This window comes from Pan paniscus, chromosome 10 (genome assembly GCF_029289425.2).
Source record: "Pan paniscus chromosome 10, NHGRI_mPanPan1-v2.0_pri, whole genome shotgun sequence".
Lineage (NCBI taxonomy): Eukaryota > Metazoa > Chordata > Mammalia > Primates > Hominidae > Pan > Pan paniscus.
This window is the reverse complement of record NC_073259.2, coordinates 97,476,053-97,498,352: the sequence shown is the minus strand read 5'-3', so window position 1 is coordinate 97,498,352 and position 22,300 is coordinate 97,476,053. Positions and strand designations below refer to the sequence as shown.

The 22,300-nt window shown below is 36.0% G+C and overlaps 2 protein-coding genes across 23 annotated transcripts in view; one reads left to right on the top strand and one right to left on the bottom strand.

The window, feature by feature from the left end:
* Positions 1 to 22,300, bottom strand: part of LOC112441402 (uncharacterized) — a 133,250-nt gene that overhangs the window by 14,645 nt on the left and 96,305 nt on the right. For 5 of the 9 annotated variants that reach the window (XR_008620451.2, XR_008620450.2, XR_008620452.2 and 2 more), the window contains one exon: positions 20,349 to 20,463. The gene's annotated coding sequence lies outside the window, so the exon portion shown is untranslated. Of the gene's footprint in view, positions 1 to 12,350; positions 16,216 to 18,689; positions 19,937 to 20,348; positions 20,464 to 22,300 lie in introns of those variants that run through there. The other 4 variants (XR_004665778.2, XR_008620454.1, XR_004665777.2 and 1 more) reach the window with 2 other exon arrangements.
* Positions 1 to 22,300, top strand: part of POC1B (POC1 centriolar protein B) — a 125,016-nt gene that overhangs the window by 54,483 nt on the left and 48,233 nt on the right. For 5 of the 14 annotated variants that reach the window (XR_010108854.1, XM_063593187.1, XM_003823410.5 and 2 more), the window contains 5 exons: positions 268 to 383; positions 1,503 to 1,636; positions 4,310 to 4,378; positions 5,073 to 5,225; positions 12,264 to 12,344. Coding sequence is in view for 9 of the 14 variants with exons in the window: in XM_063593187.1 (XP_063449257.1) it covers positions 268 to 383; positions 1,503 to 1,636; positions 4,310 to 4,378; positions 5,073 to 5,225; positions 12,264 to 12,344 (553 nt within the window). In the remaining 5 variants the exon portion in view is untranslated. The other 9 variants (XR_004665770.3, XR_004665769.3, XR_010108855.1 and 6 more) reach the window with 4 other exon arrangements.

The window sequence follows — 22,300 nt, the reverse complement described above, 5'->3', positions numbered from 1 at the left end:
GAGGTCAGGAGTTTGAGACCAGCCTGACCAACATAGTGAAACCCTGTCTCCACTAAAAATACAAAAATTACCTGGGTATGGTGATATGTGCCTGTAATTCCAGCTACTCGGGAGGCTGAGGTGGAAGAATCACTTGAACCCAGGAGGCGGAGGTTGTGGTGAGCTGACATTGCGCTACTGCACTCCTGGGTGACAAGAGTGAGATTCCGTCTCAAAAAAAAAAAAAAAGAAATTGAAATATTAGGTCATCTTATTCTTTCCTCCTAGATTTGCAAATTTTGTGGACTTTAACCCTAGTGGTACATGCATAGCTTCAGCAGGTTCTGATCAAACTGTGAAAGTCTGGGATGTAAGAGTGAACAAATTACTACAGCATTACCAAGGTAACAATTTTCCTAACAAAAAATTCAGTTACCAAATGGACTCCTTTTGGAAGGACTGATTCTCCTTGTTGGTGTGGTTTGGCTGTCTTACTTGGGGTCATGGGCTGCCTTGGAACAGGCTAGAGAATAGTATAATTAGCTCCCATCAACAGCAGGGTCTCAGAAGCTCAAGGAAAGCAGGAAGTGAAGAGACCTTAAAAATGATGTGAGGGCTGGTTTAAAAAAAAAAAAAAGAAGTTGCTATGAGTTTTCAAATTCTGGTTATCAGCATTGTGTGAGAAGTCAGGATAGAAATGACTGAATTCTGAATCCCAGGGAGTTACGTGAGCACAAATAGGTGTTATAACTGGTAGAAAACAACTACCTACTATGCCTATGTATTGATATTGAACTAAAAGAGAAGTGAATTTTCTTGGTTTATATTGGATTTATATTAAATCCAAATGATTATTAAACATAGTAGCTTATCCAGTGTTTACCATGTAGCAGACACTGTGCCAAATCTAAACAATATTCCTAGGAGGTATCATTATTACTCACATTTTTAAGATAAGGAAATTGAGATTTAAATAGGGTAATTAACTTGCTCAAAGAATCAATAGAACTACTTAGGTCTTCCTGCTTACACAGTGCATAGAAAAATTAACTTTTGATCATTGTGTTATACTGCCTCCTGTTGGAAGGATACTGTCTGGAAACAAAGTCTCAAGCATGATGGCAGGACTGTGCCCGTTTCAAACTGTCTCCACACTTTTCTCCCTTTAATCCCAAGCCACTAATTAGTTATTACCTTTAATTTGAGACTAGGTTATATACCCTATCTGAGCTGGTGATGATTAACTGTCAGTTTTATTGGCAATATATCCAAAGAATTTACAGTAATGTGGTCAATAAGATTACCTTTCCGTGACACAGTCTCATTTTTAAAGTTATTCTGGCTCTCTAACTGGAAGCTTAATGCTATGTGATGCCAAAATACTCGTTTTAGTGAGCCATATAGAGTTTTGTTGTTGTGGAAACAGTGCTCTTGTTTGCAACCTATTGCTAATAAGGCACTGGGGTATCTTCAAAAGTAAGAATTGTTCTCTGAACTTTTTGCTTTTATTTTCTACAAATCAGTTCACAGCGGTGGAGTTAATTGCATATCATTCCATCCTTCGGGTAACTATCTCATCACAGCTTCTTCAGATGGTACCCTTAAGATTCTGGACCTCTTAGAAGGAAGGCTCATCTATACACTTCAAGGACATACGGTATTAACACTCAGATTCTTGCTTTTTATATATAAAAATATAAAATAATATATATTTTAAATTTCTGATCCATTTTTATGTCCCTTTATTATTTTTCCAGACATAGCACACATTGCTGCTATCATAAAATTTTTTTACTTCCAAGGCTGTTTTTATCCTCTGGAAGCAACTCTTAGAAATATTATTTGTGGCTGGGCGTGGTGGCTCACGCCTGTAATCCCAACACTTTGGGAGGCTGAGGCAGGCAGATCACCTGAGGTCAGGAGATCGAGACCATCTTGGCCAACATGATGAAACCCCATTTCTACTAAAATACAAAAAATTAGCCAGGTGTGGTGGCACATGCCTGTAATCCAAGCTACTTGGTTGGGAGGCTAAGGCAGGGGCACCACTTGAACCCAGGAGGGGGAGGCTGCAGTGAGCTGAGATTGCACCACTGCACTCCAGCCCGGCAACAGAGCAAGACTGTCAAAAAAAAAATGGAAGAAAAAAAGAAATATTATTTGTTGTAATTCTTATCAAAATCAATGTGTATCTTTCAATGGCCATTAAATGAATCTTCTCCTGCTGTCTTTATCAGTATGTTGTATAAATTGACTGGGTAAATGGTGATGGGTAAGTAGATTCCATACTTCAGATCCTTCCTTCATGTGGAGGCTGTCCCGCTTAGCCCTGACACCCAGCCTCTCACACCTCTCCCTCACTCCTTCTGCTAATTTGTTGGTGGGTTTAGGAGAAATTGGGTAAGCACAGCCTAACACCTTCTACTCTCCTGCCTTTGGGAGTAGCCATTCTTCACTGTTTTTCTCTGATATTCCTTGTGGGGAGACCTGCCCTTGTCTAGTGTTGCCTGTGACTCATTTTGGGCATCAGTTCTAGAAAGCCTATTTGTGTTACACATAAAAGCCACATTCTCTTTTTACAAGCATTTATTAGAAAGAAAGGTGATATTTCGATTCTTATGTGCTGTATTCCTTTGTCTTATTTCTCAATTGGTTTAGAACCAAGTAGGTAAGAGGGGTGCCTTTTATTGAGCCTGTTCAAAGATCCCTCCCTGGCATATAGATCAAATTTTTTAAATTTATTATTTCTTTATTTTTGAGATGGATTCTTAGTCTGTCACCCAGGCTGGAGTGCAGTGGCACAATCTCGGCTCACTGTAACCTCTGCCTCCTGGGTTCAAGCGATTCTCCTACCTCAGCCTTCTGTACAGGCGCACCACCACACCCAGCTAATTTTTTGTTTGTTTGTTTGTTTAGAAGAGACAGGGTTTCACCATGTTGGCCAGGCTTGTTTTGAACTCCTGACCTCAGGTAATCTGCCTGCCTTGGCCTCCCAAAGTGCTGGGATTACAGGTGTAAGCCACTGTGCCCAGCCTAGATAAATTTTTTTGAGTATATAAACTATTCTTTTCTTCCAGACAATATTCAAACTTCTCTGAATTTTTTAGAATGCATCCTCTTTTTTTTTTGAGGTACTTCCTTTTAACAAGTATAAGCTGTTTATATCTAGAAATAGAATGAGCCTTGTGGTCTAGAAGAGAAGAGTTTCTTTTTCACAGGTTCTGCCTGGCTTCCTGCTTTGCGTTATCATTTATTCTGCAGTGGTGTTAGGGTAAAGCAGAAATAAATACTAACCAGCTTAAATATATGCATATCCATGGATTTAGGCTGAATAAACACAACAAATAAAAGTGGCCAAGGATTGAAATATCCATGAAAAAAGTACAAAATAATAGGGAAAAAAGATAAACACAGTCTTTCAGTAGGAAAACACTACATGAAGATGGAATTTTAGTCTGGAAGTAAAGGTGTTTATGAAGCTATTAATATTATAACCTAAATCTGTGGGATAGTCTACTTGGGAAAATACAAGATGTTTTTCCCTAAAACTTTTCTTGTACAGATTAAGGACATATTAAAAACATATGGTATATATTAATATTTTTGAGATAAGAAATACTTACTCTTATCTGGACTGAAAAATTGACCTAGAGGCTATCCATCTTGTGACTGTGCCAAGCACAGTCTTGTCCAACTCCGCAGTAACTGCTCAATTTCGGGTTTTCATTACCTCTCACCTAGATAATTACAGGAACTTCCTAACTGGCCTCCAACCAAGCATCTTACTCCAATTCATCTTTCTCACAATTGTGATACTGATTTTAATCATTCACAGCTCTCCTCCTATCTGTGTTCTGCTCTTTAAACTTTTAGTGGTTTATGGTTGCCTACATGAAGGGGGAACTCAGTGAAGCCCGTTGGTCAGGAAATGGACTTCATGTAAATAGCCTCATTCCCATTACCTACATATTTATCATTCAGTTTCTGCTAGTGATTGGTTGAATACAGAGTCCAAAGCCAGAAAATCTTAACAGAAATTCTTATGAACTTACATATGTACAAGCTTTTCTTGAAAGGAGAAAAAAGTTATTTTTTAAATTAATTTTTAGTATTTTTTTAGTATCATTTATTTGTGTTTTAATATGATTGGGTTGATTCTTTGATTATCTTTACTCTGCCAGCATTAGTTGCTAGCAACTGATGTGTTTTATCAGACTTATTGCATGAGTAGTATGCATAAATTAGGATGAGAAATTGATATCCATAGTCTTCTTGGCCATGAGAAAGCATTACCAAGTACTTTTTTTCTTTATTTCCCTTTATTTCTCAGGGACCTGTCTTTACTGTTTCATTTTCAAAAGGTGGAGAGCTATTTGCATCAGGAGGTGCAGACACACAGGTTTGTAAATCTTTCAGCTCCTCTTTGATTTGGTTAAGGTAAAGGAATCCTTGACCTCAGCTAAGAGTTTTACAACCAGCTAGTTTGTGTATGTTAAGATGTTTGTCAATGAGTTTATATTTTAATTAGTACCATGAAGTCTGCTATCTCATAGCTGAAACAGAGCCAGTTCTAAATTTTGGGAACTCAAATAGTTATTTTCTTTTGCTCATTTTACACTTAACTATACATGTAACTGACACTATATGTCCACTTTCAGTAATTATATAGCACTTTTGCTTGAATCATTGCCTAATCTTCAGCTTCTTGAGGATGGTAAATATAAATCATTTATATACCAAATCTGCATTTATCTGAAATGACCAAAAGTCATTCATGGCCAGATTTATTGAATAAAGTTAATGACCAGTCCAAAACATGGTTTTGGGCTTTGACCAAAAAAAAAGAGGATTTTAAGATAACCAGATATTTTCTTAATATGAATTTTAAACCAGACATGAAGGCAATTCAAAATGTTAAATCTCTCCCTCAACCACACCTTAAAAAAAGATATTGAGAAATAGTAACATAGTTGAAATATATATCTACCCTTCCTACTTTGGGAGACAATTCTGTATATTGTGGGTTTTAAAATCAGCTCTATTGCTTGTACATGCAAGTCAATAACTGCCAACATCATTGACTTTTTTCATAGGTCTTATTATGGAGGACTAACTTTGATGAATTGCATTGTAAAGGTCTTACCAAAAGAAATCTCAAAAGATTACATTTTGATTCACCACCACATCTTCTTGATATCTACCCAAGAACACCACATCCCCATGAGGAAAAAGTTGAGACTGTAGAAGTGAGTATTTTGTTCATATTTGTCCTACATTTTGAGGCTTTTGCTGAAGGAGGTGTTTGAAATTACTGAATTATATATAAAACCTAGTGCTGCCTTAAAACAGCAGCACTTTGATAAACAGTTGTTTTCACTATAGTGTGTAATAAAGTTTTATATTTGTTTCTTGAAGGCCCAGAAGTAAAACTAAAAAATAGTGTTGATAGTAATAGGAAATGAGAAATTAAATCTAAGGCCTCTGGTGACTGTGAAGTCTAAACTAGCTTTATATTTTAGGTGTGTTTAGGGAGGTCATGTGATGGCTGTCATGAGAATAAGGCTGGAGGGCAAGAATTTTTATAATGGTTATTGAAATAGGTAGCTTAAAACTCTTTTACAGCAACAAAAATCTTATGGACAGGTAAAAGAAGAGAGTTAGTGATTAAATCTAATAATTAAGACAATGTTATTGCCTGAATATATTTTGCATATATAGTTATCTATTTAGCTGTAGGTTTTTGCTGACAAATTCCCTTAGGTCCTATGAATTTAAGTGTTATGATTTAAGCATTCTTTTGTCTTCAAAGAGAGATTTATCTTTGCTAGATGCTTAGCTGATGTTAGCCTATTCTTATTTTGCATTATTCTTCTTCAGCCATTTCTCTTCTAAGAGCTGACTTCAGAAATTACCTGTTCATCTGAATTTTTATCACTGGCAGTCTCTTTGCTTTTAGAGTTAGGTGTTTTGAGTTCTTGAGATGTATTCCTGAGCAGCAATGCACGGTAGCCGCATTCACTGTTCATGCTGTGCATGTACCCTCAGCCACATCACTTCTTTCATTTTGTTTTCCTTAGTCTTGGTCTTTGCTGTTATCTCAGGCACTTCTGCTAGTCTCCAGTTGTGCATCTAAGTATATGTTTTTGTTCTTTGTTTTTTAAACTATTTTCTAGATTTTGTTTAATCCAGCCATATCTTGGGATTTCTGTCTTTGCTTTTCCCTGGTAGTGTTGACTTTCAGTTCTTGGCTATAATCTTTGTCTTTTCCAACTTCTGACAATCTTTTCAGTTCTTCTAAAGTATTAATCATGTTACCACTTCTTTGTACTACTTACTGTATTATCATTTTTCTTTTATTTAAAAGAAAAAAGTAATCTAATTTGGTTTTCCCATTTTTTGCTTCTGTTTCTAGTTATATTTCTTATCCCCGTGATTATATAAATTCATATAAAATACATGTGAAATATATTTTAATTTAACTTGAGTATTTTTTTCTTGTATTATCCAAGTTGATTTTATTAACTCTTGGTATTTTTATTCTGTCATCTTGTGGTTTGGCCAAGATTGATCAGGAGGGAAATATCCATTTGGCCACTTTCCAGGGTGTTGGGTGGCAGAACTGCAGGCTGATCTCGAGACTGCTTTCCTCGTGAATTAGGTGCTATTTCCATGACTCCACACTCACCTCAGCACAGAGACTCAAGCCATTTTTTCTCTGATTTACTGTCAGCCCCAGTTCATTTCAGAGTGCTAGGCTTTCTTTAAAATGTCAAGGAGTTGCCTGAGTGGCTCTGCTCTTATGGTACAGCCAAAAAGCCATTAAACCAGCTGGGCTGCTTTGTGTTGCTGGGTCAGGCTGACCCAGGCCATGCAAAGCCACTCTCAAACAAATTTTTCACATATACCCCTAAAAATTCTATTAAACACTGACTTTTCTTCATCGTGGAATTAGAGTTCAATTGCACTATACAAAATGCTGAGCCTTGTGACTGAATTTTTTTTTGTGACCTTAAGGTAGTCAGCCTCTGTGTACACAGTTTAAATTATCTGTAAACATGCATGGCTGCTTAAATTAAGTATAAAACATGACTTGCTTTTGTAAAACACTTTGAGGCCCTGTGATATAAAATGCCAGAAGAGTGATAGGATTCTGTATATGAACAACCAATTGTTGTAATTGTTTCTTTTTTTTTTTTTTTCCTGAAAAAATCTCTTGGGCCAGGTGCGGTGGCTCATGCCTGTAATCCCAGCACTTTGGAAGGCCGAGGTGGGTGGCTAATGAGGTCAGGAGTTCGAGACTAGCCTGACCAACATGGTGAAACCCCGTCTCTACTAAAAATACAAAAATTTGCTGGGTGTGGTGGCGCGTGCCTATAATCCCAGCTACTCAGGAGGCTGAGGCAGTAGAATCGCTTGAACCTGGGAGGCAGAGGTTGTAGTGAGCCGAGATCATGTCAGTGCACTCCAGCCTGGGCAACAGGGCAAGACTCCGTCTCAAAAAAAAAAAAAAAAAAAACTCTTATAAAAAAGTCAAGGTTATGAAATTTTCTAGACAGGGAACAACTTTAGTATTATGAATAAATAATTGTTAAGTACCAAATTGTGTTTTAAAGACTCTACGTCAAATTAATAAATATGGATCCCTCATTAAGCCAAAGACTACTTAGTTCAAAACTTTCACACAGAATGGAATAGTCAGAATAGAAGTTGTGCTGTGTTCATTTATGATTAGTAAACTTTACTTTGAAATACTAAATTCAGTAGATTAAGTTTTTTTCAAAGCTTTAGGCAAATTTACATGCAGTTACTTGGGAAATATTTTAAAACTAAGAAATCTTTTTTTGAGGTCAGTATTAGGATTTAAGGAAAATAAACATCTTATTAAAATATGTAGAATAAATGGTATCTAAGTGAACTGATGAATTTTTCTTTCTCTGTTTGCAGTGACCATGAGTGTTTTATTTCTGAGTTTGAAACGAGATAACATTTTTATGATTTGTATTATGTTTTCTATGAGACTCATCTGAATTGCATAATCTCAATCTGCTGAGTAAAATAGTTTGGCCTTTTGCAAAAGCCACCCCTTTGCTAGCCTTAAGCGCTTCACTTGTTTGAAGGTGGGGAATCCTGCAGAGTCTTAGATCTTGGGTACCAGCTGACTAAATGTATAAATTACTAATTCCTACATAGATAGAGGGGGTGATAGCCATATTACTTTTAAAATAAATGAGAGAAGGAGGCCACATGAAAGAAGGCATGAAATATCAAATTCTCTCTATGTGAAATAGCCCCCTCCCGGGTTCTTCCTACTTATCTAACTACAGATCCTTCGTAGTACTCCTGGCCTAGGCACTCCATCTTAATTAAAAACATGAGAACAGTACCTTTCTCTCTTTTTTTTGATGGGAAAGAAGCCCGGTTTTTACACAAGGTATCTTGACCCTACCCATGTTGTGCTATAGCACATCACTAGTTCATGCTGACTTTATCTTCTTCAGACTGTCATGAGTTGGATTGCATTGTCCTGCCCCTAGACAAAACCAGACTTTCCTTCAGTGTGTGTGTGTGTGTGATATTTTTCTCCGGAGCAGCAGTTCCCTTCTTTCTTACACATTTTGATGAGAAGACAGTAGAGCCATTCTAAGGGATGGCGATAGCTCTTAATGACAGTAAAGCATCAAGATAGTTATTCTAGGAGAATTGCAGAATATTGTAAGCAGGAATTATAATTGGTTAAAAAGATTTTTTTAATAAAATAATGTTCTGATGGCTTTCAGTTTTTTATGGCCATTTTAGATTACCTTAACATATAAATTGCATATGAAATTCTGTATGATATTTAGCAGGAAGGAAAATGTCCTTTACCTTAACCAAATATTTATATAATAATATTTTGTGATAGTCTGACCATGATTCATTTTTGAAAAGTACAAGTGATCAATTTAAGTCTTTAAGTCTGAGATTGGGTTTTTATCTCAATCTTCTAATAAGGTTGAAAACATCACCATTTATGATTTTTTAAAATGACCACTTGTCTATCCATTTTGTATTCTACTTCTAACTGGGGTATATGTTTATACTGTTTCAGGCCTCAGTAAATGTTCATTACATGATGATAAAGTCTAACAGTTATACAAGACTGTTCTAAGTGTTTTATACAAATTAAGTTAATATTCCTAAAATCTCGGTGAAATAAGTACCACTATTATCCCATGAGAAATTGAGGTCTATGTTAGTTAAATCTTAAAGTTAGTAAGTGGCAGCACTAGAATTTCAACCCAGGCACTCTGGTTCCATTCTGTGTTTTTAACCACTTTGATGTAATGCTTCAATATAAACAAAATTACATTTTATCCTGTTAACAGATATTAAAGTATCTGTGTGCTGGACGTTGTACTAGCTTTAGAGTATGCAGCAGTGAACAAGATGGGCATACTCCTTGCTCTTTAGAAGCTTGTAGTCTAGTGAAGGCTTATGGAATTTATTAGTAGAGGTTCTATGTTCGTGGGCTCCTCAGTATCATGGACACAGAGAACCTCAATGGGGGATGTGGGATGGTACCTTTGAGGTCATACAGGCTAACCTTTACCTCATTCATTAGTCCCAGTTATATACCCTTGTTCAGCCATGGAGAACTTGGCCTCTCATAGGCAGCCCACTTCATTTCAAGGCAGCTCTAATTATTAACATATTCTTCCCTTTAATAAATATCAGGAGCTACAAGGTACTGTTAGTATTCCTGAGAGTTAGCTAGCAAAGAATTTAACCATATCACCCCCTCAGCATATTTTCTTTATGGAGAGGACTATAAATGTTACTTAGTAAGAACTTCCAGCTCTATTTAACTTATGTGGCAGCAACTTATGCAGTTAAATACTGTTAATTACATCAGGACTTGTTTCCCAACTTGTAGGTCAAGGATTTTTTTTAATGACAGGTGCTGACTCTACGTGATTTAGATTTCTTGAGCAGTTTCAATTTCAGATGGTGCAACTAGATTGTATTTTCTAGGTAAATAATTTTCTGTCTACACTAGGTGGCAGTAGATAAAAGAGAATAAAACGTATGCAAGCAGTCTCTGGACAGGGAGTCTTAAGATTAAAAGGAAAACAAGTCACTCTCACATTTCTGTTCTTTACCTCAACTCTGGACTTAGAGTTAATGGCAGGAGGCTGTGTTTGATTTCTGCTTTATGGGACAGCCAGGAAGAGATAACGGTTTTGGCTAGCTGAGCTGATTGCCCCTCATCCTCACCATGCACAGCTTTATTCCTTCTTTACTATAGCATTGCAGTTATACCTCCCCTTTAACACACTGGCTGGATAATTATAAAATGATTTTACATTTCTAAAACTACAGCCATACCCATCAAGCATGGTAAGTGCTTTAAAAATTATTCCACTCCTCTTATCACTGGCCAAGCCTTCATCACTACAGACCTGGATTAACGCTGTAGTGTCCTCACTGCCGTCCCTAATGTATTCATGACACTTTATGTGTCTGTCAGATTACTCTTTCAATTCAGCACATTTTAGCTTCCAACTTTCTGTGCCTTCCCAAATTCCTTCACCCTTCACAATTTGACCCCTGACAATCTTCTTCTTTCTAACCCTGTGTGAAAGTATGTCAGCATTCTTCCACTATGCCATGAAGAATGCTCTTTTACTTATCTCCCTCTCTGTTTTTGTTTTCTAGATCTTTTATTAAAGAGCCGTCATATGCCATGTTTCCTCCATAGGAAGTCTTTCTCACTGCCTAAGCCAAGCTTGTCCAGCCCACAGGTCACATGCTGGCTTTGAATCCAGCCCAACACAAATTCGTAAACGGTCTTAAAACATTATGAGATATTTTTGCAATTTTTTTTTTTTTAGCTCATCAGCTATCATTAATGTTAGTGTATTTTATGTGTGGCCCAAGACAATTCTTCCAATGTGGCCCAGGGAAAGCCAAAGATTGGACACTCCTGATAAGCGCTCAGTCAATAGTTTCTTCTTTAAGGTTCGTTAGTACACTTATTGGTACCATTCATTTGATATAAAACTCTGCTATCTTTGTTGCTCTTTGTTTACTTCTTTGTATTCATAATGTTTCAATTTTATTTTTAATTTTTTTGTCTTTTCAAATTCTGAAATAGTCTCCCTCAAAGTTAGTCACCACTCTAGGTAATCATTCCATTGCTTGTCTTTGTAACTTTATATATTTGAATCTATAATTATTGTTTAATTTTGAATGAGTTTGAACTTTATGTAAATGGAATTATATTGAATATATATTTTCCGTAACTTACTTTTTAATTTAACATTAAAGTCCTGAGATTCATACATATGAATTCTGAATTCATGCATTCATAAATTGTTTTCACTGCTGTATTGCATTCTAGTGAATTTGTCACTGTAGTAATTCTTACAGCCTGTTTAACTGTTGATAGACACTTAGGGTACTTCCAATAGTTTTTTGGCCATTACAAACAATGCTGCTACAAACAGTGTTGGCGTCATTGAGCTTTCTAGTTTTTGCAGTCTAATAGGTATTAAGTGGTATTTTGCTTTAATTTCACTTTTCTCATTACAAATATTCTGAATATATTTATTTTCCATATACAGCACTCTGTTTTTAAGTTATTTATGATACAGTTTCTACTTATTTGAGCCTTTTTTAATGTTAACATAAGTTTTATTCTTTTCCATAAGGTCTTACTCATTTTTGTATGTTTATTCTGATGTATTTTTAAACTTCTTTGATATTGTAAATGGTGTCCTTTAAAATTTTGCATTTTCTAACTGTGTGCTAGAATGCAGAAATGCAGTTGATTTCATATATTGATTTTGGGACTAACTTAAACTCTGACTATTCTAATGATTTAGCCATAAATTCTAGATAACATTATATATGAATGAGAATATTATTTCTTTCTAATTGTTATCTTAATACCTTTTATTTCCTTTTCTTACTGAACTGGCTAGGATTTTTTTCTTCATCTTTTGAGGTGGGTCATTTTATTTTATTTTTAATATTCCTTTTTAGGTAAATTACATTGATTTTCTAAAGTGAAAACATTTTATTTCTGGGGTAAATTCAACCTTATCGAAATGATCTTTTCTTATACGTTGATAGAATTGGTAGGCTAACATTTTGCTTAAAATTTTTTTTTATCCATAGTAATGAATATACCAATATATTTTAATTTTAGAATATATTAGAAAATGCCCTCCAGGTTTTTACAAATAGTATTTGGTTTCTTATGGTATGAAAATCTCATAATTTTTTTTTATGTATATACACAGATTAATCCAAAGCTTGAGGTAATCGATTTGCAGATCTCTACTCCCCCTGTTATGGATATCCTTTCTTTTGATTCTACCACAGTAAGTTGGTTTTTTTTTTTTTTTTGACACTTAAGTGGCATTTAATCATTTGGCATAATCCATTTTCCTTTAAATAATGTTGGGGGAGGAGATAAAACGTGGCCTATGTAGCCTAACATTTTAGTATAGGAAAAACTTTATAGTCATATTTACAATGCATCTAAATAGTTTACCACAAGGGGGAGCAGCAACAATTTCCAGGAAAGCTTTTTTTTTTTTTTTTAAATTATACTTTAAGTTTTAGGGTACATGTGCACAACGTGCAGGTTAGTTACATATGTATACATGTGCCATGTTGGTGTGCTGCACCCATTAACTCGTCATTTAACATTAAGTATATCTCCTAATGCTATCCCTTCCCCCGCCACCCCACCCCACAACAGGCCCTGGTGTGTGATGTTCCCCTTCCCAGGAAAGCTTTTACTTTGAGGTCCCTGAGCTCAGTCTAATCCATACCCACTGTCTCACATATTAAGATGCCACCCAGGTGACATTTCACATGCTGTTGCAGAGCAGATTCCCTATTGTGTTATTTGTCCTTCAGAGGTGCTAAACTTACTTCTAGTCTTCTCATTAGAAGCTGTAAGAAAAACAGCACTGCCGTTTGTTAATCTCTTTTGATGGATTATCCATAAATTAGGAAGTATTTCTAATACTTACAATTTTGTTGATAGAAATTACATATATAAAATTTATTTATTCAGTGTTTTCAAAATCTTCAAAGATTAAGAATTTTAGCCTTTCCATTTAGGATTCTGCTAATTCTTTCCAAGGCAAATCACTGCCACAGTTGATCCTGCTAGTCAGTGCAAAACTAATCGTAAGAACAAATGGGAAGAACAGCATGGTCTTTGACGACACTGCTGCTATGATGTCAGTTTAGTTAAATATTTTGGGTACATTTTTAATTTGTAGCCAAAATAAAACCCTGACATTATGACATTACAAATCCTCTAATAGATCTCAAGAATAGTATTTATTGTAGAGGAATTCTACAGAGGACTAGTCCATTTTGAGTCTATCTTGTACCAGAAAGCATTCTAATTATTCAAGGGTCCTTTCAGTGTTAATCCCATAGCAGAGAAGCCTCCTAGATCTCTCATTAGGAGTTTCAGTGACAAAAACGAAGTGAGGGTAACCAATGAGCTGATTGTTAAAGGGAATTCCAAGAATCACTGGTGACCACTAGGACTTCAAATCGATCTGTGTTCTTGTTTCTTACAGTATTCATGTTTATAACTCTAGCAGCATTGCTGCATTAATAATTTAAGAAATTAAAAATTAATGGGATGTCTACAACTTGCCACAGTACTTGGCTTATAGTAGGTGTTCAGTACATTTATGTTCAATGAATTACTCCAAATGCATGTTGTAGAAATTTGCAAAATCTGATGAGTTAGGTTTTCCCCCTGTAGCGAGAAGGAGCAAACAGATAGGAGGTTTATGAGATGTGCTGCCTCCTTGTGAGGTAGTCAGTAGACTAAAATTGCACATTCCTGGCCTAGAAAATATCATAGATCATTAAAAATCTTTGGTCCACCTTTTGAGACTCACTGTCTCTCCCAGTACCCTTCAAGTTTTGAAAAGCCTCATTACGTGAGGAATCCAGACAGTTTTGACAGACAGTGCTATTGAGGTGGGCATAACTGCCTCTTAGCAAGGGACAGCAGGATGTCCCTTGTAGTATAGATTGTACATATCTATTGTAGATCATATGTGTCTGTTGTAGTATACATCTATAATACAGGACCATAACTCGAGGAATATATGGGTATGTGGGACTTTGAGAAGACAGTTCTGTATAACAAACACATGATATTTAATAGCTGTGCTACAAAACAGAATAATAAAATGGAAGAGTAAAATTATTATCCACAAAGGATAATATTAGGTTGAATTATATGAAATTGTCATTTTGTAGGCAAAAACAGTCTAATATCAATGACTTCACATGGTTTCACCCAATATATACGCATTAAAAGGAAGACTCCACTAGTATATAAAAATCCAGCAAACAAACAAACAAACAAACAAACAAAACACGGGAAAACAAAATCTTGTTTGCTATAAATTGGTTTGAGATTATGCTAATAAACTCCCATCTAGGTAGATTGTAATCTGGGACATAGCTGCTTGCTGCCAAGCAAGGTATAAGGACTTTAATTTAATAGTGCATTCTGAAGACATAGATGCTCATAAAGCAGTTAGACTTTTTAAAAGAATATCTCCAAAGGGCTTTTCTTTAAATTTTCAATGTGTATCTCTTTCTTTTAGTTCAATGATAGATAATTGGTTAGAAAACTAAAATAAAATTACTTTTTCAACTATTCACCTTTCCATTAATATAGTGGTAAATAAGCCTTAATTATAGTCTCCTTCCTACACTGACAGTTTCTCTTTTGCTTCTGCACAACAAATCAGACGTAATTGTAAAGGGGATTTATTTCTGCTTTGGCATGAAGCACAATTGCATTCAATATTTTTGTGTGTACTTTGCATGTGATTGTAATTTAAAAACCTGGAGAAATACTGGAAGCCAAAAAAAGTAGTGTTTAAAGGTAATTTTTGTTATTGTTATTGTAGTTACTGTTTCTTTTGAGGGTTGATTTGTTTGGTTTTTGTAGATTGGACATTTCCTTAAAAATTCATTTCATCAAGGTAGGACATAAAAAAGATGTCTCTTTAAACCTTAATTTGTAAAATTTCTTAGTAGCATAAAAGAAGTTTGTTATGGTGTAAGAAATAGTTGGCCTCTATTTCTACTTTCACTTGATTTAATATTATATTCAGGAAGATTTGTAGATCGAAGTGTACTGATATCTGTGCTCTGATGTCTTCTCACTACAGAGAAGAAATTGTGGCATACCGTCTTTAACAGGTGATATCTTTGTGGCTTGCACTTGTGTCTCTAATGCCAAGCAGGAAATTTGATACAATATTGTGGATCAAAATAAGCTGTTACTAATCTCTATTTTTAAAGCTTTATTGTTAAAAAAAAAAGTTTCTGTAAAGGAATATACTGGTGGCCATATAAACATAGTTTTAAAATATTGTTCTCAAATTCCTTACTCTTTATTCTTTTTATATTGTCACTTATATACTAATTTTCTAAAGATTATTTAGTTCAAGATTCCATTTGAGTCTTTTAATGTTTTCATGTTGTAGTTAGAACTAGACCAGGATTCTATCATCAAAATTATGGTAGGGCATTTATCATTAGCATTGATATGTGGTGTGGCTACACGGGATGTCCCACTCCTCTCTTCTAAAAAGACAAACAAGATATGAATTTGTTTCCTGTATCCTAATATAAAGAGTTTTAAACTGGCTGGGCACAGTGGCTCACACCTGTAATCCTAGCACTTTGGAAGGCCAAGGCGGGTGGATCACCTGAGGTCAGGGGTTCCGGACTAGCCTGGCCAATGTGACAAAACCCCTCCTCTACTAAAACTACAAAAATTAGCCGGGCGTGGTGGTGTGTGCCTATAATTCCAGCTACTTGGGAGGCTGAGGCAGGAGAACTGCTTGAACCCAGGAGGTGGAGGTTGCAGTGAGCCGAGATTGTGCTACTGCACTCCAGCCTGGGAGACTCCATCCATCTCAACAACAACAACAACAACAACAACAACAACAACAAAAAAAAAAAAGAGTTTTAAACTAACTGTAAATAAAATTTATCTTAAAAGACTCTAGGGTTATTACTTTTTTTTATCTTTAGGAAAATTCTTAAATTCTGATGTATTAGTTTTATTGTTTGTCTTATAAATGAACAAAATGAAGTTGGTAATCTTGCTGTTGTTCCTTTGATTATCAAAATACTGGACTCTTCTCAGAGAGTTGACACTGTGTTCTCATCTTCATCCTGGCAACTCTGCATAATATGAACATAATGCAGAATATGTGTATGCCTTTCTTTAGAAGTAGGGATATTATTTCTTTCAAGTCAAATTAATTTACAATAAACATGCAGTTATGTTATAGAAAAAAATCTAAGGGTCTACAGTCTTTTGATATTCTATCAATCAAAATAGTTAAAGATGTCCTACATGAAGGCATTACATGAGATGCTGAGGGAGATACCAAGCTGGCTGCCTGACCTCAAGAAACAAACAACCTAGCCAGACAGAAGTAACTGAGTAAGAAGAAATCAGTGTTGGTTTCAGAACATTAGATGTCAAGTATACATAAATGTCAGTGAAAGATTATTATTGGGCAGTATTCAGAAGAAATCATTAATGGGCTGCAGTAAGCTAGAGGACTTCTCTAGAAGAAAACCTTTGACCAGTTCTTTTTTTCTTTTTTCTTTTCTTTTTTGAGACAAGGTCTCTCACTCTGTCACCCAGGCTGAAGTGCAGTGGCACTGTCTCAGCTCACTGCAGCCTCCAGTTCCTGGGTTCAAGTGATTCTCCTGCCTCAGCTTCTTGAGTAGCTCAGATTACAGGCTCCTGCCATCATGCCCAGCTAATTTTTGTATTTTTTAGTACAGACAGGGTTTCACCATGTTGGCCAAGCTGGTCTCAAACTCCTGACCTCAAGTGATCCACCCACCTCGGCCTCCCAAAGTGCTGAGATTATAGGCATGAGCCACCGTGCCTGGAGGGAAAGCAAGGTATAAGTAGTTGCTTCAGAAGAAATCAAACACATATGAACCATGGTAATAAAAATGCATCAGTCTAGTTTAGAATCTTTAAGTTGCCTAAGTCAACTGACAGCAGATGTGGTGGGATCCAGGAAGGATGCCTACTCACACATACATGTCTCTGAATAAGTATTTATTAACTTACTATTCTTGGCTTTGGAGAATGTGAAGAAACAAAAATACCTGCTCCAGAGAAGCCTACATTCTACATTCCAGTCAGAGAGAGGCAATTCACAGATCTAAAAAATAAACTGTATATAGTACAGGGAATGCAAAGGTGAAAAAGGCACTGAAGGCAGAGAGGAAAAGATAGGTAGAGGGCTGCCATTTTAGCTAGTATGGCCAGGACAAGAGTCACGTGACAGGGGTGGCATTTGAGTAAAGAGCTGAAGGAGTGAAGGGAGCAAGTCATGGCTATCTGGGAAGGGCTCTCCAGGAGAGTGGGAGCAGTGATAGATAGAAGGCCAGATTGCAGGTGACATAGGAGCCACTGGGGGGTTTCCTGCAGAGGAGGGACATGACGTGACTTGTGTCTTAACAGGTTCACTCTGCCTGCTGTAAGAGGACAGGCTGGGGATGTTGATGGGGGTGGACAAGGAGACTAATTAGGAAGCTAATGAAATACTCAGACGGGAGGCAATACTGGCTTGACCCAGGGAGGTAGCAGAGGAGGTGGTGATAAGCGATGGGATTCTGGGTGTATTTTGAAGGCAGAGCCAAGAGGATTTCCTGACAGAGTGAATGTCAGCTGTGGGATTCCCTATCTCCCTTCCCCAGGGACAGTAAGATGTAGCCTTGAGTAATCTCAGGATAGCTGAGAATATCTCCTGGCTCTGCATCATTTTGGCAGAGGGGCTGATGAGAGAAAAAGAATCGTGGTTTTCCTGTGTTCTGTTCTAGGATCAGAAAAGTGATCGGCTGAATCAGTGCAAGAGATACTCTGCCATTTCCATGACTTTAGGAAGCACACTCCCTTCCTAAATGTCATTTAGATTTTTATTTTCTAGCAAAGTGCATTGGATTCTCTTTCAGAAAGGTTTTTTGCATCAGCCTATTTTTAGGAAGAAAAAGGTTATACACTTTCATGGAGATTGTCATATGGTGTATACTATCTGAAAAATATTAACGTGCTGACAAAATATATGGACACACAAAGAATAAACTTGCAGACACAGAGAGAATATTTCCATGAATGTTGTGGCAACAGTTCATCCTGGTTACTAGACAACATTGCGTAACTAGTTCAGAGTTATTTCAGTTCCTAACTGCTTATATAAGCAAAGATTTGGAAAGACTAAAAGAACACAGTGTATGTGAACTTCAGTGTCTTAAAACTAAAACTTACAACTTTGAAAGTGTAAAATGGTCATACACAATGTAAAGTTTTTAAACTTTGCAGCAGTTTATATGGTGGCATTTGATTTGTCAGTTTAGGGCATATGACTTCTGAAACTAGGTGTATTTATCTATAACTTTGTGGCTGCTTCCTAAGCATTAGGAAACAGACATTTGTATGGTATCTTTAAGTGCTGGTTTAGTGGCTCTGCGGTATGTTTCTCCTGTCCCTGCTCTAAGGGTATGAAAGGAAATGAACTTAGGCATTTATAGGATCCAGGTCTCTGGACTCCCTAGCTGGTGCCTCCCTCAATTTATCTTCCTTTAAGAGTTAAGAGACTTTTTATCTTAACAGCAAATGATAGTAAATGTCAAGTGGATACAGTAATTTTTTATTCAGTAACTCAAGAAGTTAAATGTTAAGCCCTAAGATGCTTAATTGGAGTAAAAGAGGAATTTTTGTAAGGTTTGAGAAACAATTTAAAAACATTCCCCTTCGAAATTAAGTGATGTAATTAAATTGTCAAAGACATTTAAAAAACAGAACATACATGATAACTAACAAGTAAATGAGGAAAAACACAACATTTTCAAAGATCTCTTGCCATTTAGAAACAGAAAACACATTTATATTTTTTCAGATACAATCTTTAAAATAGAGAAAGGAGAGAAAATATTAGAGACTGGAAAGAGACTATTTGCAAATTAGTTGGATCCTTGCTTTTGAAGTACATCATGACCCATATGTTATAAAAACTGCTAACAGTTGTGAATGTGATGGCTGACCTTTTAAAAAAATTGATTTGGGATTGTAAAAAAATAAATAAAACAACTAAAATGCTAAAGTGTTTTAGTTTGTTAAAGGAACGTGGCTTATTTTTTTTTCAAGATAGATAATCTGTATAGCTGTAAAGTTTACTAACAGTATCACTGTAATAAAAGATTAACAGTGAAAGCCAGAGGCTTCTTTTCCCCCCTTCAAATAAAATATGCTTTTTAGGAAAAATAGTAATAATCACTAAGTCCCAATTTTTTTAAGATATACTGACAAATATGCTAATTTGACCTTCTTTCTTTTTAAGTTTCAAAGTCACAGGGAAAGAAAACATATTAATGAATTTACCAAAAATTTGATACTCTTAAAGTTTTTAAAAATAGTCCTAGTTAAAGAATACTTTATGCAGTGAAACTTGTCCTTACTCCTATTGACAAACATGATTTAGGACTTGAACTCTGCCGTATAAAATGTGAAGACAGAAAAAAAAAAGGAAACTTTACAAAAGGATTTATAAATCATGCTATTTGGGAGCCCAATAAATACTTTTTAGAATTTCCTTTAGAAAATTAGCACGTTTCTGGGAACTGGAGGTGTTCCAGGTATTATTTCTGCCTTCCAACTTGCTGAGATACTGTATTTCTAAACTGTGACGCCCCAGACTACTGCAGTAATACCGACTGTCCCGGGCCTGGGAATCTAAGCTGCATCCCCAGTTCCCACAGCTGAGACCGAGGCATGCTGAAAATGCCCGACAGCTCTCAGCCCACACATCCAGTAACAACTGGTTCCTTCCTCTTCCTGTGGAAGAGAAACATCCTCTGAGATGAGAAGAAATGCACCCTGAGGAATGCAAGAACAGCAGTGAGCTTTTCACACAGGAAATTACTACCGTAGCTCCCTGAAAAGTGCTTGTCTCCTGGACTGTCAGCCCATAATGAGCTTCCTGCTGACCTATAGGATGGTTTACTATGGAGCTAAATGCCATTTGTGGGGCTGTTGGAGCTTCACGGAAAATAGTGAACTTAGCTTTCAACTGTTCTGTACATCTATACCCATCTGGTTTTGAGTTATTTGGTGCTGCATAGATAGTGAAGCTATTGGCTTTGCTCCTTTATTTTGCCACTTGACAGTTAATTATTTGGTGAAAGTAGTCAGCAAGTCTGCTAACACATATTTTTCAGTCAGTTCTTCCTGCTTTATGCTGTCAAACTATGTAAAATATATTAGGGCTTCTAAAGATTTAGAACCTTACCATCTCAGTGAACTGGTTATTAAGGCCCAGTGCTGGTCCCGGCCTAGTTCTTTCCATGTCTTTCAATTTCTTTGCTTTTACTTTCTGAGATTGTCAGGCCACACAATCATATATCCTGAAACATAAATAAAATTATGTTGCTTTCAGCCAACCAACCACCTCATCACTTAAATGTCAAATTGACTTCAATTGACTTTTGCAATGGAAGATTTTTTTTAGTGTAATTTGATTTTCTATTTTTTGTGTTAATTCCTAGAGTATTTTGTTTTTCTTTTACTCAGGATAATGATGGCCACTACAAAGCTCATATTTTATATCATATGTACTTTTTAACCTACTTTCCAAATCACTACAGAATTTTGGTGGGCCTTAGTATTTATGGTGGCAACATTCTCATACTTTTTATGTATCTATTTGGATTATTTTTCTGAAGCACATAGAGTTGTTTGTTTTAAGTTGAAGGGGAGATAGAGAAGGAATGCCAGGCATTTCCTTTTCCTTTTCAGAATGTCTTTTTAATGAACATTCCTCTTTCCTGCTTGTGAACAAACCATCTCAGCTCTCAGCAAGGGAACTCTTGAGTGTCTAGTTTCTAATAATCCAATCTCTTGCCTTTGTTCCCCAACTCTAGGGAGCTAGTTTCATACATTTAATATCTCTGCTTACCTCAGAGCTCCCTTTTAGCATTTACAGACTTAGAAATCTGTTTAACCAGTTCCCTATATTAAATTCTCTCTGTTAAAATAATGGCTGTACTTTGTTTTTCTGCTGAACCCTGAGTGATACATAGTAAATCATCCTAAAGAAATAATAAGATATACATACAAAGATTTCTATTCAAGGATGCCTATTCCAATACTGTTTGTAATAACAACATCAACATGACAAAAACCTTTAAAGGTTTTCTATTTATTTTTAATTATTTAAAATGTTAAAAGCCTTAAAACAGCTTAATAAGCAAAAGATGTTATCAAGTTTATTTCATTTTTTAGTGACTTGTGAGTTTTGACGTGTTCATGATTGCTGTTTATTTGTATTTCTGAAGATTGCGTATTTGTGTACTTTGCCCATTTTCCTATTGTTCATTTTAAAATTGATCCTTAGGTAATTTTAATTAAGAAGATTGACCTTGGGCAGGGCGCGGTGGCTCACACCTGTAATCCCAACACTTTGGGAGGCTGAGGCGGGCAAATCACAAGATCAGGAGTTTGAGACCAGCCTGGCCAACATGGCGAAACCCTGTCTCTACTAAAAATATAAAAGTTAGCTGGGCATGGTGGTGGCTGCCTGTAATCCCAGCTACTTGAGAAACTAAAGCAGGAGAATTGCTTGAACCCTAGAGGCATAGGTTGCAGTGAGCCAAGATCGCGCAGCTGCACTCCAGCCCAGGCGACAGTGCAAGACTCCATCTCAAAAAAAAAAAAAGAAGAAGAAGATTTACCTCTTGCCATGTGCTACAAATATGTTTTCCTTTTTTCTCATTTCTCCTTGAATTTAGTTTCTGATTTTTGATAGGTTTAGCTGCATTACCTTTTTTAAAACTATTTTTTGTTGTTTGGATTCTATGCAAAGAAATTCCCTCATCAATCCCCAAACATCTTAGCTACTCTTCTGGAGGTTTTATTTTTAATGATAAAACCTTAAAATCCATATGTATTAATTTAGCTATGAGGTACAGATTTATAGTTAACAAAGCACCCTCAATTTGTACTGTTTCACTGATTTGAATAACCTTCTTTAAACATTAAATTCATATGAACTTGTGTCTCTTTGGAGACTTTCTCTTCTGTCTTATTGCTCTGTTCTTGATCTATTTGTTCTTGATCCATTATCTGTTTGTTCTTGATCCATTATCATACCTTTTTAATCATTGTAGATTTAGAATATTTCTTTAAAATATTATATAATGTACAGTTTTTTCCTTCAAAACTTTCCTGGATGTTCTTGCCTAT